This window comes from Podarcis cretensis, assembly GCF_951804945.1.
Source record: "Podarcis cretensis genome assembly, chromosome: 2".
Lineage (NCBI taxonomy): Eukaryota > Metazoa > Chordata > Lepidosauria > Squamata > Lacertidae > Podarcis > Podarcis cretensis.
Window position 1 is genome coordinate 865,076 of NC_137171.1, and position 19,883 is coordinate 884,958.

General features: G+C 44.4%; 3 protein-coding genes and 1 long non-coding RNA gene across 5 annotated transcripts in view; 2 read left to right on the forward strand and 2 right to left on the reverse strand.

The window, feature by feature from the left end:
• Nucleotides 1-3,334: 3,334 nt before the first annotated feature.
• On the reverse strand, nucleotides 3,335-7,654 carry FBXL12 (F-box and leucine rich repeat protein 12). 2 transcript variants are annotated; one of them, XM_079967858.1, is made up of 3 exons: nucleotides 7,415-7,654; nucleotides 5,661-5,733; nucleotides 3,335-4,346 (listed from the first exon to the last, which is right to left on the reverse strand). In XM_079967858.1, exons 1-3 carry the CDS (start codon nucleotides 7,504-7,506, stop codon nucleotides 3,528-3,530), a joined length of 984 nt encoding a protein of 327 aa, XP_079823984.1. In that variant the 5' UTR covers nucleotides 7,507-7,654; the 3' UTR covers nucleotides 3,335-3,527. The 2 variants fall into 2 exon arrangements, with proteins under 2 accessions (XP_079823984.1, XP_079823985.1); XM_079967859.1 differs by lacking the exon at nucleotides 7,415-7,654 and adding an exon at nucleotides 7,141-7,312.
• A 171-nt stretch (nucleotides 7,655-7,825) lies between these two features.
• On the forward strand, nucleotides 7,826-15,686 carry UBL5 (ubiquitin like 5). The gene is given in 6 exon segments (XM_079967893.1): nucleotides 7,826-7,876; nucleotides 7,878-7,894; nucleotides 8,484-8,612; nucleotides 12,302-12,385; nucleotides 14,749-14,786; nucleotides 15,416-15,686. Coding segments are annotated over 6 exon segments (348 nt in total). The 5' UTR covers nucleotides 7,826-7,840; the 3' UTR covers nucleotides 15,460-15,686.
• On the reverse strand, nucleotides 10,673-12,295 carry LOC307211346. Its single transcript, XR_013836389.1, has 2 exons — nucleotides 11,987-12,295; nucleotides 10,673-11,468 (listed from the first exon to the last, which is right to left on the reverse strand). It is a non-coding gene; the product is annotated as an uncharacterized lncRNA (long non-coding RNA).
• Nucleotides 15,687-16,410: 724 nt separating the features above from the next.
• The window catches only part of PIN1 (peptidylprolyl cis/trans isomerase, NIMA-interacting 1), a 43,478-nt gene continuing 40,005 nt past the window's right edge, over nucleotides 16,411-19,883 (forward strand). Inside the window, exon 1 of the mRNA XM_079967882.1 lies at nucleotides 16,411-16,548. Coding sequence (XP_079824008.1) covers nucleotides 16,491-16,548 — 58 coding nt within the window. The 5' untranslated portion in view covers nucleotides 16,411-16,490. The remainder of the gene's footprint in view (nucleotides 16,549-19,883) is intronic.

A 19,883-nucleotide genomic window follows, 5' to 3' on the forward strand; every position in this document is an offset into this window, starting at 1 on the left:
CTCTTTCCAGAACATACCTCCCCCTTGAAAACATGCCCATTGCACACAAATCCAGCAAGGTTCATGGGCAACTCGTCTTTTGATGAATCCGTAGCAGAATTTTGCAATTGTACCAGATTAGCAGAAGCCGGGTCCTTGTTCCCTGTTCTCAGCTATGTAATTTCGGGAAATGGGATCACCCTAAGGCGGACGTCTGAAGGTGATTTTACTAGCTGCACGGTTGATAGGGGAGAACACAATCCTATCATTTTCCTGGGATCAAGCTGTGAAGACTTGAATGTTAAAAGCAGTACTTTGAACTGTGTCTGGGAATAAAACTATAACTGGTGTAGTCATGAAAAGATACTCTTAATGATTTTGGGGTGTTCAGCAGGATGCCAGACCTGGATGCCAATCCCTGGATCTGGCAAGTGCTGGAATTTAATCAAGGCTTCCATTCTTGGAACAGCCAGGCTAGTTTTCTGGGGAGTTGACAGCCTGGGTGATGAGCCATTAAGGGGGATTCAGGGGCAAATGGGCAAGATAGCAAATGGGTGGGGGCCCCTCTCTCAACAGATAAAGTCAGAGTTTGGAGCAGTGATGTGACCTAGAAGCAAGGCAGTAAGCTGGAATCAGAGCAACGCAGAAAGCAATGAGTGATTTCTGTCTGAATCTAAGGCTGTGGCTATGGGGGAAGCAAGGCACTTTTGGGGTGCTGTGAACCCCTCCAGCATAGGCTCAGGTTGTATATATGTGTAAATAAACCATATATCATAAATACAGTGGTACTTCTGGTAAGAACTTAATTCGTTCTGGAGGTCCATTCTTAACCTGAAACTGTTCTTAACCTGAGGTACCACTTTAGCTAATGGGGCCTCCCGCTGCCGTGCCGCCGGAGCACGAGTTCTGTTCTCATCCTGAAGCAAAGTTCTTAATCCAAGGTACTATTTCTGGGTTAGCGGAGTCTATAACCTGAAGCATCTGTAATCCGAGGTACCACTGTAATAAAACAATGGTGTGTGTTTTTAATCTCACCCTTTCTCCCAACAGTTCAATGTGGGACATACGGTCTTCTCCTGTTTCCTCACAACATCCTTGTCTATAGTAGGTTAGGCTAATAGAGAATACCTGAACCAAGACCAGCCTGTTAACTTTTCAGATGAGCAAGGATTTACAACACAGTCTCCACTGTGCCTCAAAAGTAAACACAAACTGGGTAATGTGGCACCCTGAGGACAAAATTTGGCACCCCCTAAATATTTCTTATTTTTTATGGATCTTCTCAGTAGGTATTATTATTATTATTATTATTATTATTATTATTATTATTATTATTATTTTGCACCCCCTCAGCTTGAGGCTCTTTGTGGGGGAACCACCTGCACCTCTCCCAACAAACTGAGGTTGATGTTCAATAGCTTGGGGGAGAAGATGCTTTTCTTGCCTTTATTTCCTTTATTTTGTACATGAGTAATAAGAAGGGCCCTAAATCTCTCTTTTGGCATTCCAGCAGTTAGCAGACAGCAACAGCAGTCTAAATCAATAGCTACTGTTGGTTTAGGCTACTTGCCAATATTATAATGCTTTCTAACCCAGGGAACAGTTAAGGAAGCTGTTTCCTGGATGATACAGTATGTGTGTACACAGGATTTTTCAGAAGTGTAGAATCTTATCTATGGCATGGAATTTAGGTTAAAATGCATGTTACACAAGAGCATAGTCTGGAGGAATTATTCGAAGTTGAGCTAATAGGGGGGTGCTTGGATATAGCACTTCCTTGCTCCTCTGCTAATTTCCCTAATTTTTCTTCTTGTGCATAAAAATGTGGTTTTTTTTAAAGAACCTCTTTCAGGCTTGAATGCTTCCTCTATCTATTCCATCCAGACATTTAGAAGCTTCTGTTACCATCTTTCATAAAACACAGCTTGTTGTGTTGTGAAGCTGGCTTGTTTCAACAAAGCATACTTAAGATTAACCAGAGGTGTGGATGTAACCCTAAACTGCAGTTAATAAAAAATGGAAGCAAATGCTTTCAGTCGCCTCATTCACACCACAGGAGAGGAATCCATGAGAGGCTTATTCCCATAATGGCAAACCACCATTTATCATGATGTCTATTATGCCTTCCAGTTGATGAATACCAGATTCCTGGCCTAACCAGGAAGTGAGGGCATCTTCTGAGTGGATTACCACTGGCTTTTCCTTAAAACAACATGAGATCTTTCTTGTGAACTTTCTTGATGTATAAGGCAGATAGCAAGTTAGACTACATTTTACTAAAAGCAGGCCCACTGCAATGAATGGACTCAAGTCTGCTACGCTTTGCTCTGAGTGGGACTTACATTGAAAAGGATGATCAACTGTAAAGCCAATGGACTTCAGTTCAGTATGCTGTGCAACGGATGTTTAATTTTTTAGGTAAATAAACTGATATGATAACACTCTTGAAGTTTAGGCATGTTTCCTTTCAGAGGTGCAATCATCTTGCCAGTTGGATCTACTCTGAGTAGAATTAGCACTGGATACAACCCTCAGCTTTTCTTTTTTAAAAAATAATATTTATTACTTTTAAACCTTACAAAAATGAAAAAGAAAAAGAAAAAAGAAGCAAAAGAAAGAAAAAACAATACAGTACCATATATATACCATAATACACAACGCAACATTAGCACATTGGACTAAACAAAACAAAGCAAAAACAATTTAAAAACATACATCATACCATTTCAATACCTTATCTTTCATTCCCTTGTTTCATCGACCTCCTCTCACCTCCCTTTTTGTGTTCCACTTCTATTAATTGTTTCAGCAATTCCTTTCCATCTTTCTATATTTTCTGTCATATAATTATCTTAACTTATTTTAACCTTATTTTCCATTAATACTATAATACTTATTTATGATTAACTCCTTATAACATTTCTACTAAAGCCATATAATTTCATTCCAACATTTTTCTGACACTCATTAATTTTACAGTATTTCTATAAATAGACTTGAAACTTTTTCCAATCTTCTTCCACCGTCTCTTTCCCCTGGTCTTGGATTCTGCCAGTCATTTCCGTCAATTCCATGTAGTCCATCAACCTGGTGATCTTCTGTCCGAGGCTCTTAACTCTTTTCCAAGTCCCTTCTGCAAGTCTTCTTCATATTTATACATGCAGTTTACTTTGTCTTCTGCTGATCTTGTTCTTAATTTCCTTCCTTTGATACTGAAGAGTAGATCTTGGGGAAGCTCCGACCTAGCAATGTTTTTATTCCTTCTCGACAGGTCAGCCAAATCTCCGTAGTTAAAACTAAAATCCAAAAGATATTTCAGGACGTGTTTCAAAATCCCTCCAAATCTGAAGGTCATAACCCTCAGCTTTTCTGCTGTGACGATGTTCCAGAGCACATGCAGCCACACTTTGAAAGTCATGTTGTCAATGAGTGTGCAGCTCCTTGCCATTTCTCTCTGGGTTGCCATCAACTTAAATGAGATCAAGACTATGCATGTGATGGTTTCAGTGCCTCTTGCTCCCCAGAGCTTCTCCACAATGCGCACAAGCTCACGGTGTAGACACCACACTGGAATCTCCAAGGGAGACAGCACTTGTCACAACACAGCCTGGCAAATCCGCCTGGATTTTGTGGATGACCTGGTCTTGGAACTCTAACCCCCTTATATCAAGATGTCTGAGCCGGGGCAATTTCTGGCAAACGGCCACAATGGCTTCCGAGGAAAGCTTGCAGCAGGACTCCAGGCAGAGGTCCTCCAAGTCTAGCAAGCTGCTTAAACAAGGAAGACCTCTGTTTTCCAGAGAAGGATTGTCCCCGAGGTCCAAACTTTGCAGGTGCCTCATGTGGAACGCAATGACATGTGTGAGTAAACTGCCAATGCTACAGCGGCGCAGGGTGAGGTGCTCTAGGCCTCCCAGGTGTGGTGCTGCTGCCTGGAAACCTTCAACAGTTATCCGGTATGCCTCGGACAGGACCAGAGTCTTGAGATTGCCCTGGATGGAGATGTTCAGCAGGTGTTGGCTGGAGAAGGCAGGGACATTCTGGATTACAAGGTGCTGAACCTGTGGAAAGGCAGGGCAGGTCTTCGAGGCTTCAGACACTTTGAACCACAGAGAAGGGATCTCACAGGAGCTCAGTTCCAGGGTCGTGACAGAGGAAGGGATGCAATCATAGGAGAGTGAGCGAAGGTCTGTCTCTGTCAGGCACAGGCGGTGGAGATTGGGGCATTGCCTGCCCAAGGCCTGCATTAGTGCTGGGGTAAAAACTTCTTGCTTGCGAATGGAGTGGAGGGATCCCCGTGCCTTCAGCGTCCGCAGGCTGCCTTGAAGATTGTTCCGCAGCAAGTGCCATAGGGCCTTGGAGGACATCTAAGTACAGGGAAGTGAAGTTTGCATGCATATCAAAAGCCACATGGGCACACGAGGAAGAGAGCACTACAACTGCCAAATCACTGCCAGACCAACTAACGCCAGGCTGCAAGGCTGTTCGAGACAGGCCCATGCAACTCTGTGGGACTTGCACCTTGGGGGAACATAAAGGGCAACAGATGGCGGAACATGCACAGTTTGCAGCCAATTTCCTAATGTCACATCCACACTGCATATTTAAAGTTTCCCCTACCCCCGAAATCCCAGGAACTAGAGTTTGTTAACGGTGTTTGGAAGTATGGTTCTGTGAAGGGTAAACTACAGTTTCCATGGTTCTTTAGGAGGAAGCCATGTGCTTTATAGTGTGGATGTCAAATGTACTGGCAAAATGTTGAAGTTTCCAAAATGTTGTTTCATTTGCTGTTTGGGAACTCAGGAAAGGGATGAAAATGTTTCATTTTAATTTAGATGCATGCAGGGAGAAGGGGGTGGGACCTCAGAAGCAAATCTCACTGTGCTCAATGAGGCTGACTTAGAAATTTTAGGATTATAGCCTAAGATTCCAGTGACTAAGGACAGAGCCTGCCCTCATCCTCCCCTGACTAATAAACCTAAAATAAATTGTACAAAATAGTGTATTAAATTTACAGAATTTTGTACATTAAGTACATTAATTTGCATAATTTATACAGGTTGCCAGAAAGTCTCATGCCTGCTGTCCGCTGGATCATTTTGCTCCAGGATACTGGATATCTGGCTAAAGTCATCCTCTAGCGTTTTCGCACTGACTCTGATCTGGCATAGCCTGCTCCTCACATGGGGGAAGGGCCAGAGGTCAGTGGCAGAACACGTGCTTTGCCTGCAGAAGGTCCCAGTTTCCATTCCTGGCATCTCCAGGTGGAAACCCTGGAAAGCTGCAGTCAATCATTGTACAGTGGTACCTCTGGTTGCGAACAGGATCCGTTCTGGATGCCCGTTTGCAACATGAAAAGAACGCAACCCATGTCTGCGCACGCGCGGGTTGAGATTCACCGCTTCTGCGCATGCACGTGACATCATTTTGCGCGTCTGTGCATGCGCGAGCGGCGAAACCCGGAAGTAACCCTTTCTGGTACTTCTGGGTTGCCGTGGGACGTATCCAGAAAGAACATAACATGAAGTGGAGATAACATGAGGTATGACTGTACATAGTACTTGGCTAGGTGGGCCTCTTCTCTGACTTGGTGTAGGGCAGCTCCCTATGCACCTACCTACCCAGGCCTGTTGCCACAACTACCCAGCAACTAGTTTAAGACGGAGGGCAGGCATTTTTACCTTGTAAGGAGTTAGGTCCAAGTATCTCCACAACAATTTGTCCCGCACCAAGCGATGCCATCGTCTGCAGACTCTGCAGAAAGACGAGAATAGCTGAGTCATTGTCATGGGCCTGAGATGAAACAGCCAGTTTGATCATCTGGCATCCTGCCATACCTAGGGTTGCCATATTTCAATATGTGAAAATTGGGACAGAAAGATTGTTGGGCTTTTTAGGTTTTGCCCAAATCTCAAACAATTGAACAAACTGTAAGTTTTTGAACTAATTTTAAGGGAAATCACTGTTACGGAAGGGGGGGGGGCATGTCTTCTTCACCTTCTTCGCTACAATATATTTGCTCAATTTCTCTAGGACTCCATGACACCTCCCCTGTCCTCCATAATCCCTCAAGGTGTCAAGACCCTAATCCTGTCAAATCGCTCTGATCAGCCTTTCCTCCAGACAATGTCAGGTGCCAGACTATGCATATTTGGGACCATTGTTTTCTCATCCCCAGGAAGTGTTTATCTGTGCATATCTCCAGCTCTGCATATTCCCCCCTCCCTCCTCCATATGTTAATCTGTGTAACCCAACCTCCCTTTAATATATTCATGATGTAATCTGTGTAACCAAACCTCTCTTTAATGTATTCATGACGTGTTTTGCACTGTATTCTGGGACATGGAGGGAGTTTCAAAAACTCATGTCACCCCTTTCTCACTGTTCAATCTTGCCTTGAACCTGTTGCGCAATAAACTTGGATCTTCTGCTGTTTGCTCCTGTCTCCGGCTGAGCTCATTTCCTCCGCAGGGACCCACGGACTTAGTCCGATGAGCTGGGTGGCAGAGCAGCCTCGCACCCAGATTTTTGCCGTAACATCACCAAAAACAACACTGTTGACATGGGTTGCCATACACACACATTGTCCCAGATTTTTCAACGATTTCCACCTGGATGCTGTTTCCAGCTGTTTCTGATTGCCAGCTATATCCAGGAAATTCCGGACATATGGCAAGCCTAGCCAAACGGCACAGAACCAAGCAGGAGGGGAACCATGCTGCTTGAATAATTACATTGCCTGGAATTAACTTTCCTGGAATCTGTACAGCAGATGACTGCTGCTTGGACTCCTCTTTGCTCTGATGTGGCCTTGAGAGGAGAACAGCTGTGTGATAAGGGAGAAAGGCTGAAGCAGGTTGAGGAGGCTTGGAGCTGAGCAGGCAGAAGGTAAAAAGTGTGTATTAAACTGAAGTTAATAGAGTAATTTAGTTTATAGAGATTTTTTGCACTGATATTTTGGGTATGGCTGGGGCTAGAAATGGGATTGATCTTAACGTTGTGTGTTTTTTGGAACCGTTAGCCATTTTGAGTTTCTTTTGCAAAATATGAAGTATATAAACTTTTAAAATAAAATAGGAATGGGGGGGAGAATAAACACATGAATAACCGCCTCCGATAATTTCACATTTGATAATGATGGCATAATGTGAACAGCTCACTGGACAGAGCACGAGACTTATTCTGCGGGTCGCGGGTTCGATTGCTGCCTTGCAGGGCGTTGGACTAGATGGCCCTCGCGGCCCCGCCCCTTCCTAGTTCCAGCGGTCCAACCACAACGCCCCTGCAGGCGAGCCTGGGCATTGCAGCCCCGCCCTGGACAGGAAGCGGCTCGAGAGGAGGGAGAGCGGCAGCCGCAGGATGGACCGAACCACTCTGTGGAAGTGGGGGGGGGGAGGAAACCATGAAGCCGGGAGAAGGGAAGGAAACACCCACCGGGCCCCGCCCAGCCGGTCGCGCGGCGGCAGGCACTCCAGAATCCGGAGCAGAAGCGAGTCCGGGAGGGCGCAGAGGCCTGGCCGCTCCATTCCGCCGCCGTTGGTTCCTTCCGCGGGCTGCTCCGGCCTCGCTTCCGCTTCCTCTGGGAGAGAGTCCCCCGGAAGTAGCTCTCGTGATTCCTCTTCCGGGGCGTTGCTTCCGTTTCCGCCTGGTCTCCGGCTGTCAAGAGTCCGCTGAATTCAGGTAGGTCCGGGGCGGCAAGCGGGGATCCTCCGGGGCCGGAGACGGGGCGGGCCTCCCGTCGCCCCCGCCCCAGGCCTCTCGGGGCTGGAGGGCAACCCGCGCGGCCTCTCCCGGGGCCGCCCAGGCGCTGCGCTGAGTTGCTCTGCGTCGAGGGGCAGAGGCCTCCTTTCTCCGGTGGACATGCGTGCAAATGCCAATGTCCTGAAAAACGAGCCTTTATTTTGTATGCTTCCGGTGCGGTTCATTTCGAGCTCTTTGCTATGTGGCTTTAAATGTGCTTGTGCCTGGTGGGGTTATTGGTTCGTTTCGTTAGTGTGCTTGTTTTTATTATGTTCTCTGTGGTTTTATTCTGCATTTTTTTGCTGTGAACCACCCTGAGATCTTTAGATGAAGGGCGGTATGCAAATTTAATAAATAATAGTAATAATAATAATTGCTTGGAATCCATCTGAGGATAAATGTACAGAATGTGAATCCATCTCTTTGCAGTTGGATTGTTGAAAGAGTGGTTATTGTGTAACTGTAAAATACTGGGGGACAACTAGAAGTGGATTCCTGTGTTTTATCCTAGTTATGTGCCTTTGAGAGTTGTGAATAAAGATTTCCCATGATGTTAACGTTCTGGTGGGAGAAGTTGTACTGGTAACACTTCTCTATCTTAATTTTCTTTAATCAACAGTATTCCCTGTCAGTTGAGAAAGCATCCCCCCATTTTTTTTCGATTCTGCTTTTAAAAACTGTATACCCCATCTGTTTTAGGACCAAGTGGCATAAGACATACACTTTTAAACAAATGAATCACCCTGTCTTTTCTTCCCAACAGAGCCTCAGAAGGCAGGAGGCCAAAGGTCTCCTTGCTCAGCAGTTTCTTGGGGTTGTTCTGGTACCAGATCGGGATGATTGAAGTGGTTTGCAACGATCGGCTGGGCAAGAAAGTGAGAGTGAAGTGCAAGTATCCAAAGCTCAAAAGAAGTAGCTTCTGCAGGAGGCTCGAATGGCATGTTCCTGCCCTATATGCAGCAATTGTGTTTTATTTGAGGCCATGGTGTATGAAGAGGAGGCAAGGTAGTGATCACTTGGGACGTGAACATGGTTTGAATGGAGGTCCCATTTTTTAATTGTGTAGCTGTTGTTTAGTTGTTTAGTCATGTCCGACTCTTTGTGACCCCATGGACCAGAGCACGCCAGGCACTCCTGTCTTCCACTGCCTCCTGCAGTTTGGTCAGACACATGTTTGTAGCTTCGAGAACACTGTCCAACCATCTTGTCCTCTGTCGTCCCCTTCTCCTTTCCCAACATCAGGGTATTTTCCAGGGAGTCTTCTCTTCTCATGGGGTGGCCAAAGTATTGGAGCCTCAGCTTCAGGATCAGTCCTTCCAGTGAGCATTCAGGGCTGATTTCCTTCAGAATGCATAGGTTTGATCTTCTTGCAGTCCATGGGACTCTCAAGAGTCTCCTCCAGCACAATAATTCAAAAGTATCAATTCTTCGGCGATGGTCCAGCTCTCACTTCCATACATCACTACTGGGAAAACCATGGCTTTAATTATACAGACCTTTGTTGGCAAAGTGATGTCTCTGCTTTTTAAGATGCTATCTAGGCTTGTCATTGCTTTTCTCCCAAGAAGCAGGAGTCTTTTAATTTGGTGACTGCTGTCACCATCTGCAGTGATCATGGAGCCCAAGAAAGTAAAATCTCTCACTGCCTCCCTTTCTTCCTATTCTATTTGCCAAGAGGTGATGGGACCAGTGGCCATGATCTTAGTTTTTTAGATGTTGAGCTTCAGACCATATTTTGCACTCTCCTCTTTCACCCTCATTAAAAGGTTATTTAATTCCTCCTTACTTTCTGCCATCAAGGTTGTGTCATCTGCTTATCTGAGGTTGTTGATATTTCTTCCGGCGATCTTAATTCCGGCTTGGGATTCATCCAGCCCAGCCTTTTGCATGATGAATTCTGCATATAAGTTAAATAAGCAGGGAGACAATATACAGCCTTGTCATACTCCTTTCCCAATTTTGAACCAATCAGTTGTTCCATATCCAGTTCTAACTGTAGCTTCTTGTCCCACATAGAGATTTCTCAGGGGACAGATGAGGTGATCAGGCACTCCCATTTCTTTAAGAACATGCCATAGTTTGCTGTGGTCGACACAGTCAAAGGCTTTTGTGTAGTCAATGAAGGAGAAGTAGATGTTTTTCTGGAACTCTCTAGCTTTGTCCATAATCCAGTGCACGTTTGTAATTTGTTCTCTGGTTCCTCTGCCCCTTCGAAATCCAGCTTGTACTTCTGGGAGTTCTCGGTCCACATACTGCTTAAGCCTGCCTTGTAGAATTTTAAGCATAACCTTGTTAGCATGTGAAATGAGTGCAATTGTGCAGTAGTTGGAGCATTCTTTGGCACTGCCCTTCTTTGGGATTGGGATGTAGACTGATCTTCTCCAATCCTCTGGCCACTGCTGAGTTTTCCAAATTTGCTGGCATATTGAGTGTAGCACCTTAACAGCATCATCTTTTAAAATTTTAAATAGTTCAGCTGAAATATCATCACTTCCACTGGCCTTGTTAGTAGCAGTGCTTTCTAAGGCCCATTTGACTTCACTCTCCAGGATGTTTGGCTCAAGGTCAGCAACCACACTGCCTGGGCTATACGAGATATCCATATCTTTCTGGTATAATTCCTCTGTGTATTCTTGTCACCTCTTCTTGATGTCTTCTGCTTCTGTTAGGTCCTTACCACTTTTATCCTTTATTATGGTAATTTTTGCATGAAATGTTCCTTTCGTATCTCCAATATTCTTGAACAGATCTCTGGTTTTTTCCATTCTATTGTTTTCCTCTATTTCTTTGCATTGCTCGTTTAAGAAGGCCCTCTTGTCTCTCCTTGCTATTTTTTTGAAATCTGCATTCAATTTCCTGTATCTTTCACTATCTCTCTCGCATTTTGCTTGCCTTCTCTCCCCTGCTATAGCCACAGTCAGCTGCAGGTCTTGTTTTTGCTGACTGTATAGAGCTTCTCCATCTTTGGCTGCAGAATTGTGTGGCTAGCAAGAAGATATAATAACATATCTCTTACTGTGAATGCAGGGTTTATGGGAGGGGCCGTACCTTTGGTTGGGGAACACGTTGTGCTCCTTCTGGGGTAGTTTATTCACCTTTGGGTCCCCACACTGCACTCAGCTCTTGCCTGTGGCTCCTAGAAGCTGTCAGCATGTGGAATCAGCCACAACCCAGGAAACAGCTTAGACTGGCTGGGGAAACCAGGTTAGGGTAGCCAACAGGAGAGGCAATGGGTATGTGAAAATGGAGGTGAAAAAGTGCAGCTATAAGTACTCAGGCTTCAGCTCAGTTGGGATTGAGTATTTAAGATCTCACAGAAGAGCTGGGGAGTAAAGAGAAAGGGAGAACTGGCACTGTTTAGGAAGAAGATTTCAGGTCTAAGGCAGGCATCTCCAAACATGGCCCTACAGACGTTTTGGGGACTACAGTTCCCATCATCCCTGACCACTGGTCCTGTTAGCTAGGGATGATGGAAGTTGTAGTCCCAACGCATCTCGAGGGCCAAGTTTGGGGGTGCCTGGTCTAAGGGAATGGGTGGTTTAAGGGTTCAGGAAACCTTTGGGTGACTGAAGCAGCACAATCATGCCTTTTCGTAAATTGTGACACACATTTTATGGTTGGAGATGAAAGGGTTCTTTCATAAGTGTATGGATTGTGCATATGTGTATGTTTGGATCGTACATGTCTAACTCAGGAGTGGGAAAGCTGTGGCCCTCCAGGCAGTGCTGGACTGAAATCTTCCTCCTCTCTATGTACAGTGGTGCCTCGCAAGACGAAATTAATTCGTTCCGCGAGTCTCTTCGTCTTGCGAAGCACGGCGATTAGCGCTATTAGCGGCTTAGCGGCTATTAGCGGCTTAGAAAAAGGGGGAAAAAAGGGGGAAAACTCGCAAGAACTCGCAAGACGTTTCGTCTTGCGAAGCAAGCTGTCAGGGGTTCAGGAGCAGAAGCACAGGGAAGAGGGGAGATGGAGAGCGAAGGGGAAGAATCTGAGGGCAGCGTAGGAGAAGATGACAGTGGCCCGAGAGATTCCATGAGCCTCTCCAGCGAATCGGAAGATTCACAGAAGGGGGCGCCGGTGGCCAGGACAAGGGGGGTCCCAAGGGGGACACCCCAGAAGCAAGGGGCCAGCGGGGACTCCCAGAGCAGCAGTTGGAAATCAGGACCAGCTTCCAGGGAAATTCGTCTTGCGAAGCACCTCAAAAGACGGAAAACTCTTTCGTCTAGCGAGTTTTTCGTCTTGTGAGGCATTTGTCTTGCGGGGCACCACTGTATTGGCAATTCTGCCTGGGGCTGATGGGAGCTGGAGTCCAAAAACATTTGAAGGGTCAGAGGTTAGTCACCCTTTGTTTAAGTGGTATCCACCCTGTGCTTGTAACATCCAAATATGTTTCTTCTTCCATGTATTGGCAAGCATAACTCGAGGCCACTGTGTGTGATATACATGTGTGCACAGCCCCAATTGTGTTGGGCATCCAGGTACTAAATTGCTTGGGACTGGTAGATGGTGCACAATGAACACATAGTCTGCTTACTGTTTTTGATTTAAGACATCCTTTCCTTAACTCGTACCACCACTCAGCTCTGACGACACCATTAGGGACTTGAAAAAGCTCATTGCTGCGCAGACTGGCACGCGGTGGGACAAGATTGTGTTGAAGAAATGGTGAGTAGAAATGAGCAAAGCATCAGGGCCCCTCAGACAGTTCCCTCAGCTTGTTCTTAGCACTAACAATGCAGTAGCACAGTTCATGCTTTCAGTACAAGAAGCCCAGATCTCCAGGTTTCCACACATGATTACAGACCTGCGTGCATGTTGTACTGCTTAGTATTGATCTTCGTAAACCACTTACAGTATTTGTATAGTTCCTTTCAACCATAGTGGTTCTTCAAAGCAATTATCATCATCAAAAACAGCAATTGATAATATCAATTAAAAGCAATTAATTTTAAACTATAATGAGCCATACCAAAACAAGGAAAATACGATAGTGGCACAAAGTTCCAAAATTGCCAGGTAAAAATCAAACAGAAGAGGAATAGAAAGAATGTGCCAAACATACTCGGAGGAAAAGAGAAGCTGTACTATGAAGCCGCAGCTTTCTGCTGGCTAAAAGACTGGCTACTTCTCGAAGACACTGATATATTGGACCTGGAAGGTTTCAACAATGCTTTTGGTTGGCATGCATATCTATGGTATGACAAGGTTAAGATCAATAAGGTCTTTAAGAACCATATTGTCAGGAAAGCAGTATTCAGTGTCTGGACAAAATACAAAGACTTATTGGAAAACAAAACTCCGAGGTGGCTTTCACCTCTGGAAGCTAAGGCCCGAAAAAGACCCAATATGGAGGCCAAATGGCCAAAATATTGGGAAATATTAGAAAAAGATGGAGACAATTGGAAATTGCAGAGTTTGGAGAAAATAAAGGATAAAGTGCGAGACTGGTTACATTACGCTCAGATTAAAGAAGTCTTTAAAAATGATAAAAAGGTAGGGTTCCAGGTGGAGAAATCGAAGTTGGAAACAGAATTGTTAGAGCCAAAGACTAAGGTATTGTCAAGAATGTATAACTTGCTGTTAAAATGGAATACACAAGATGAAATGGTTAAATCGGTTATGATAAAGTGGGCTCAGGACATTGGGTATAATATTATGTTTGAGGACTGGGAAAGGTTGTGGACCACTGGGTTGAACTTCACTGCATGTAATGCTCTGAAGGAAAATGTAATGAAAATGATATATAGATGGTACATGACCCCAGTTAAACTTGCCAAAATATACCATTTGTCTGATAATAAATGTTGGAAATGTAAAGAACATGAAGGAACATTCTTTCACCTCTGGTGGACCTGCCCTAAAGTGAAGGCCTTCTGGGAAATGATATATAATGAGCTGAAGAAGGTATTTAGGTATACCTTTACTAAGAAACCAGAGGCCTTCCTTCTGGGTATTGTCGGCCAGAAGGTGTTAAAGAAGGACCGAACATTTTTTATGTATGCAACAATGGCAGCAAGGATACTCATCGCTAAGAATTGGAAAACTCAAGATCTACCCACACTGGAAGAGTGGCAGATGCAGCTGATAGACTATATGCAACTGGCCGAGATGACTAGCAGAATCCGAGACCTGGGAGAAGAGAGGGTTGAGGAGGACTGGGGGAAATTTAAGATTTATTTACAGAAATATTGTAATTTGGTTGAATGCTAAGAAGGATGCTAGATCATAAATAACTGCCTACCATTGAACTAGATTTGATTTTGATGATAAGTGAGAAATAAGGAAAATATAATTTTTTTGGAGAATTGTTAGATTTTATTTAAATGAGCGGAGATAAATATTGTAAACAAGTGGGTAATTTGCTTGGAAAAAATCTTCTGTAACAATGTAAGTGGGAGTGGGAGATGTGAGGGAGTCCAAAGAAGAGACGAAACTATGTTATGATATAAGTAATTTTTATTTATGCATTTGTATTCAAAAATCTTAATAAATATGAAATTAAAAAAAAAAGAGAATCTCATAGCTTAGGGGCAGGCCGCTGAAAAGGCCTTACTCTTCATTGATGATAGGCTAAACTCCATAGGTGCAATGTGGATTGGGCCTGATGGATAGTTTTTAATGTCTAGGGTGGGTGTGCCTCATATAGAAAGAGGCTGGGGAAACCCAGCCAGATGGTTGTTGTTAAGGACCCATTCCATTTAGGACTTTCAAGGCCAAATCCTTCAATCTGAGTTGCAGTAAGAAACAGATCTCTTAAAATGGGCATAACCTGATTGCAGAATCTTACTCTTGTTGCAAATGGGTAGCTATATCTGTACCAGTTGAAGTTTCTATGCTAACTTTAAAGACAGCTCCATAGAAAAGCCTATTGGCTCTGGTGTGTGTGTGTGTGTGTGTGTGTGTGTGTGTGTATATATATAATCCATCATGTTAGTTGTCGAAATTTTAACAATGTCATAATTGCCATATTTAATTGAGCTGTGTAACAAATTACGGTTGACTAACTGCCTTTCTTGTTAATGTTTTAGGTATACAATTTTCAAGGACCATGTTTCATTGGCAGACTGTATCCTTAAAAAATCTTGGTGATTTGCGGTAAATTAATAGGCTGGCCAGGTGGGTCCAGAGGGGGTGGGGGAAGGGAAATGAAAGAAGGGGGTAATACTCTTCAGCTTGAACTGAGCAGATTTCGATCATGGTTAATTTATTTCTTTTTTACTCCAGTTGGGTGGGGTATAAATAATAACAATAATAAATAATTTACATAAATAAATTTATGTAAACTATTTCTCTACTACTTTACATCTATAAAATAATAATCACTTTCCTACCATGCACATAGACAGAAACTTTTAAAGATGTGTAGATTGGTTTCTACTTATGAACGCTTTCCATAAAATATTGAAGTGAATTCATAGTAAAGACAACGATAAAACAATTAAAAACAGTACCATAAGTTTTAAAATGATATGACTACGCTGTGCAGTTGGGCAGCATTTAGAATGAATCTGTTGGGATGTATATGTGCTTGGATAATTCATAAATTAAGTATGAATTTCAGCACCTATGATAAATTTCAAAAGTATCATTATTCTGGCATTGTGGTAGATTTTTCTCATCATATACATCAAGCTCAATTTATAAAAATACAGAAATATTTTTCAGTGGAATTTTACCTTAACTCCTCACTTCCAGATGAAATTCATGATGGCATGAACCTAGAACTATATTATCAGTAGTTTCGTTGTGGCAGATGCTGCCTTTTCTATTGTCTGTTTTTTTTTTTCATTCTTCGTTTCTCATTTGACAAACTCTTGATTATTTGGCTGCATGAGGTTTAGTTAAGAGTATTTTATCCCTGAGCACAATATACCAGGAATGAATACCAGACTATTCAGACTGTCTTTTATTGTTTTGGTTTTTTAAAAATCTTTATAATAAACGTGACCTGATATGTGTGACCAGACTCTGTGTGCAGTGTATATTTAAAACACAGAAACCTTAAGTGTCGTATATATGAAAACGATATCTATAATACGTGGTGCATGAGTGGGCAGGCCTGAGTGGAGAGAGAGTTGGAAGGGGCCCATAGGGCCATCTAGTCCACCCCTGCAATGCAGGAATCTTTTTGTCCAATGTGGGGCTCGAACCTGCGACCCTGAGTTGAAGAGTCTGGACTATCCAGACTCTCATGAGTTATTTAGAAATTAACCTGGGATAGTGGAAGATGGGTGAATCGAGAGTGGGTGTGCAGGCAGCGGGCGCCTTGCAAAAGGAACCAAATATTCTCCACCTTTTTGGTCTCTAGGCATAGCTGCCAACGTTTCCCTTTTTTTAAGGGAAATTCCCTTATTCCGAATAGGATTCCTCGCAAGAAAAGGGAAAAGTTGACAGCTATTGTCTCTAGGCCTCAACCTCCTCAACCTCAGCCCTCCAGATGCTTTTGGCCTACACCTCCCATGATCCCTAGCTAGCAGACTTAGTGGTCAGGGATGCTGGGAACTGTAGTCTTAAAAACCATGTGGCGGGCCGAGGTTGAGGAAGCCTCTAGGCCACCATCCCGACGGGCCGCGGGCGGATTGGGCGCCTCTTTCTCTCGTGGGCGGGGCTTTCTCTCCTCCCTCCCAACTCACTGCGACCAATAGCGGGCGCGGAGCTCTGTGGCCTAGAGGGCGAGCGCGCGTGCGCGTTCGGCGCGTGCGCCGCCGCCGTTGCTAGGCGACGGTGGGCGTGGCCGGCTCTGCGCTTGTGCTCTGTGAGGCGAGGCAAGATGGCGGAGGAGGAGAAGCTCCCCGCGGGCTGGGAGAAGCGCATGAGCCGCAGCTCCGGTACCGCCGCGGAAGAGGGAAAGGGGCGGCGGGCGGGCGGCGGGCGAGGGCCCGGCAGGAGGGTGGATGGGCCTCGGGGGAGAAGGAGGGCGGAGAGGCGCCCTTCGCGGTCGGGGCCGGTCGCCTCGGAGGCCCTTTCGCGTCCCGGAGGGGAGGTGGGAGAGGGGCTGCGGGGAGGTGTCTCTTTCAGGGGGCGGGGCGGGGATAACGAGGCCGCTGGGGATTGCGGGCGGGGGGGGGGGGATCTTGTGGGACACAAGAATAAGAATAGCAACAGCGACGCAGTCGTAGAACCATTGAAGTGTAGCGTTGGAAGTGACCGCAGGGTCTTCTAGTCCAGCCCCCTGCAATGCGTGGGGCTTGAACCCATGACCCCGCCATTAAAGGTCTCGTGCTCTGCTGACTGAGCTGGCTCATAGAGAACAATCGTGGTTTCTCACTGCTTTTCATAGAATCGTAGAGTTGGAAGGGATCCCAGGATCATCTAGTCCACCCCCCCCCCCCAATGCAGGAATCTCATCCGAAGCATCCATGACAGATGGCCAGCCAACCTCTGATTAAAAACCTCCAAGGAAGGAGAGCCCACCACCCTCCATCCTGAAGTAAAACAGCTCTTGTGTCAGAAACTTTTTTCTGATGTTTTGTTGGAATCTCCTTTCTTATAACTTGGAGCCATGGGTTCAAGTCTTACCCTCCAGAGCCGGAGAAAACAAGCTTGCTCCATGTTCCACACGGCAGCCCTTCAGATATTGGAACATGGCTTCTTCCTTCCTACTCCTATTCCCTCCCCCCATTTATTTCTCCCCCTGCCCCATTTCCATCCACCAAAAAAATATCCTGAGGGTTCAGGACCATTTACACTGTTCTGATAATAATAATAAATAACACAGCCCCATGGAAAAGTATGGTGGTTTCTTCCTCCCTACTCCCACATCCCCCCCAATTATTTTTCTTCTCTTTCCCCACCCCACAAAAAAACCATACCCTGAAGTCCAAGGACTGTAATACAGTGCCCCCAGTTCCTGTTCCCTGGAGCCAGTCCAGGAGAGTACCATGGTCAATGGTATCAAATGCCAGTGAGAGATCCAGAATCAGGAGCAAAATCACACTCCCCCTGTAAAGGTGCAAAGGTGACCATCAGCGGGACCAAGGCTGACTCAGTTCTATAGCCAGGCCTGAACCTAGATTGGAATGGATCTGAATAATTATGTCATCCAAGAATGCTACCTAACCACCACCTCTCTCTCCCCCCGCCCTCGTGGGTATGGGCATCTGGGTTGTATTTAAGCATTGGTTTTATCAGCAGCTATCTTTCATGAGTTTATCCAATGCCTTTGGAGAGCCATTCTGAGTCAGTGACCATCAACATCCCATAAGTGAAGCATTGTGCAAAATACTTGCTTCTGCTGTCTTGAATTTCCAGCTAGTCGGTATAACTGGGTCACTGTACATTCTATTCTTATGAGAAACACAATATCTTTTTAAGTTTTCTTAATATTAGCCCTGTTATCACTCCAGTAATTTGTTTTTAAAAGTAAAATAATAATAATAATGTAATAATAATTTCTATTTATACCCCACCCTCTCCAACCAAGACCGGGCTCAGAATGGCTAACACCAAATATATAAAGTACATTAAAAACAAAATTAAACACTCAGGTGTAGCCTTTACATATAGAGAAAGTAGTCCAATCACTTCAATGTCTTTCCTACACCTTTTCCAACTCTACAATATATTTTTTGAGATGTGGGGGATTAGAACTTCATTAGGTGAATATATTGCAGCATTCTCCCAATATGATGCCCTACAGATGTGCTGAGCGACGAATTTTATAACCTCCAGCCAATAGTGAGGACATGTGCTGGCTGGGGCTGATTTGAGTTGAAGTCCAAAGTATTTGGAGGGCACCAGGTTTGTGGAAATGTGGTATACCAAATTGCACATGTCCTCAGTATTGGGGTATATGAAGAGACATAAGAAGAGCCCCCGTTAGACAAGTCCAAAGGCCCACCTAGTCCAACATCTTACTTGTTCAGTGGCCAACTAGATGCGTATGAGAAGCCTGCAAGTAGAGCCTGAAGGCAGTGGCCCCTCTCCTCACTTGTGATTCCCCACAACTGGTATTCTGAGGTACACTGCCTCTGAAAATGGAGGTAAAACATAGCTATCATGGCTAGTAGCCACTGATAGTATTCCTTCTATGAATTCTAAGGGTTTGGTGCCAGCTTTCAATGTTCACTTCCTTTCCTAATCCCAACATGAAAGCCACCCTTTTCCCACTGCTGCTGCACATAGAGTTCATTATTTTTTAACCATGTACAACAACATCTTTCCTGGATAGTCACATCGCTGTATGTATGAAAACGGCTTTGTTGTTACTATCGCTCCAGTTTGTTTCATTTTAAAATGACATTAAACCTCATTTGCCGTTTTCTTGCCATTCACCCATTTGTAAAGACTTCCAAAAGGATTGCTCCATTTCGCTCAAGCCTTTGCCATCCTAAATAGTCTGTCTGCAAACTTGGCAAAGTTTGCTCACCTCTGTTTCTGTGTCATGCAGATCCTCCAAGAAGCATCTGTTCCAATACAGATCCTCACTGCTTATTTCCTTCCATTGTGAATATTGGTGTGTTCCTGTCCTCTATTTCCCATTGTTTTACCAGTTTTTGTTCTGTAAGGGCACTTGCCCTTTTACTCAGTGACTACTAAGGGTTTCTTCACTGGTGTTTTTGTTAAGAGACTTTTTGAAAAGCATTTTGGAACTCTAGGTATGATTATCCCTGGCTGCACATGATTACCAACACTCAGAGAATTCTAAAAGGTTGTTGAGGCAGGACTGCACTGCAGAAGCCATGCTGATTCTTCTTAGTGATGCTTGTTCTATGTTAAATTGTACTTTGAATTGTGTTTTCTACCAGTTTATATAGGACAGAAGCTAGGCCAATAGGGTTGTTAGTTATGGACTCCCCTCTGCTTCTCCTTTCTCCCTTTATTTATTTATTTTCTTACATGACCTTCACCATAAGGTCTCAGGCAGTTTAGAATATAATAAAACAGTATTAAAATCAATTAAGCGATTTGCACCAGAAGAATAGGGTGGATCCTAAAAATGGATGTTGTATTGGCTACCTCAGAAAGGTGTGCTGATGGTTGTGACAAGTTTCCTATTAGTGAGTGTGTGTTAACTGACCAGGTAACATCTTAATTTGTCAGATCTAGAACATCATCTCCTATTTGACTTAGTTCTTCAGGTGCCTACTCAGGGAAAAAGTGGTGAAGGCACAGTTATCTGCAGCAGGTTCCACAGTGAGAACAAAGACAAATAATACATTCA

Coding starts and splice junctions, on each gene's coding strand:
- FBXL12 (XM_079967858.1), bottom strand. CDS start 7,506: ATGGAGCGGCCAGGCCTCTGCGCCCTCCCGGACTCGCTTCTGCTCCGG. Junction 5,734..7,414: donor GACCGGCTGGGCGGGGCCCG/GTGGGTGTTTCC, acceptor GTCTTTCTGCAG/AGTCTGCAGACGATGGCATC. Junction 4,347..5,660: donor TGGACCTAACTCCTTACAAG/GTAAAAATGCCT, acceptor CCCTGTACTTAG/ATGTCCTCCAAGGCCCTATG.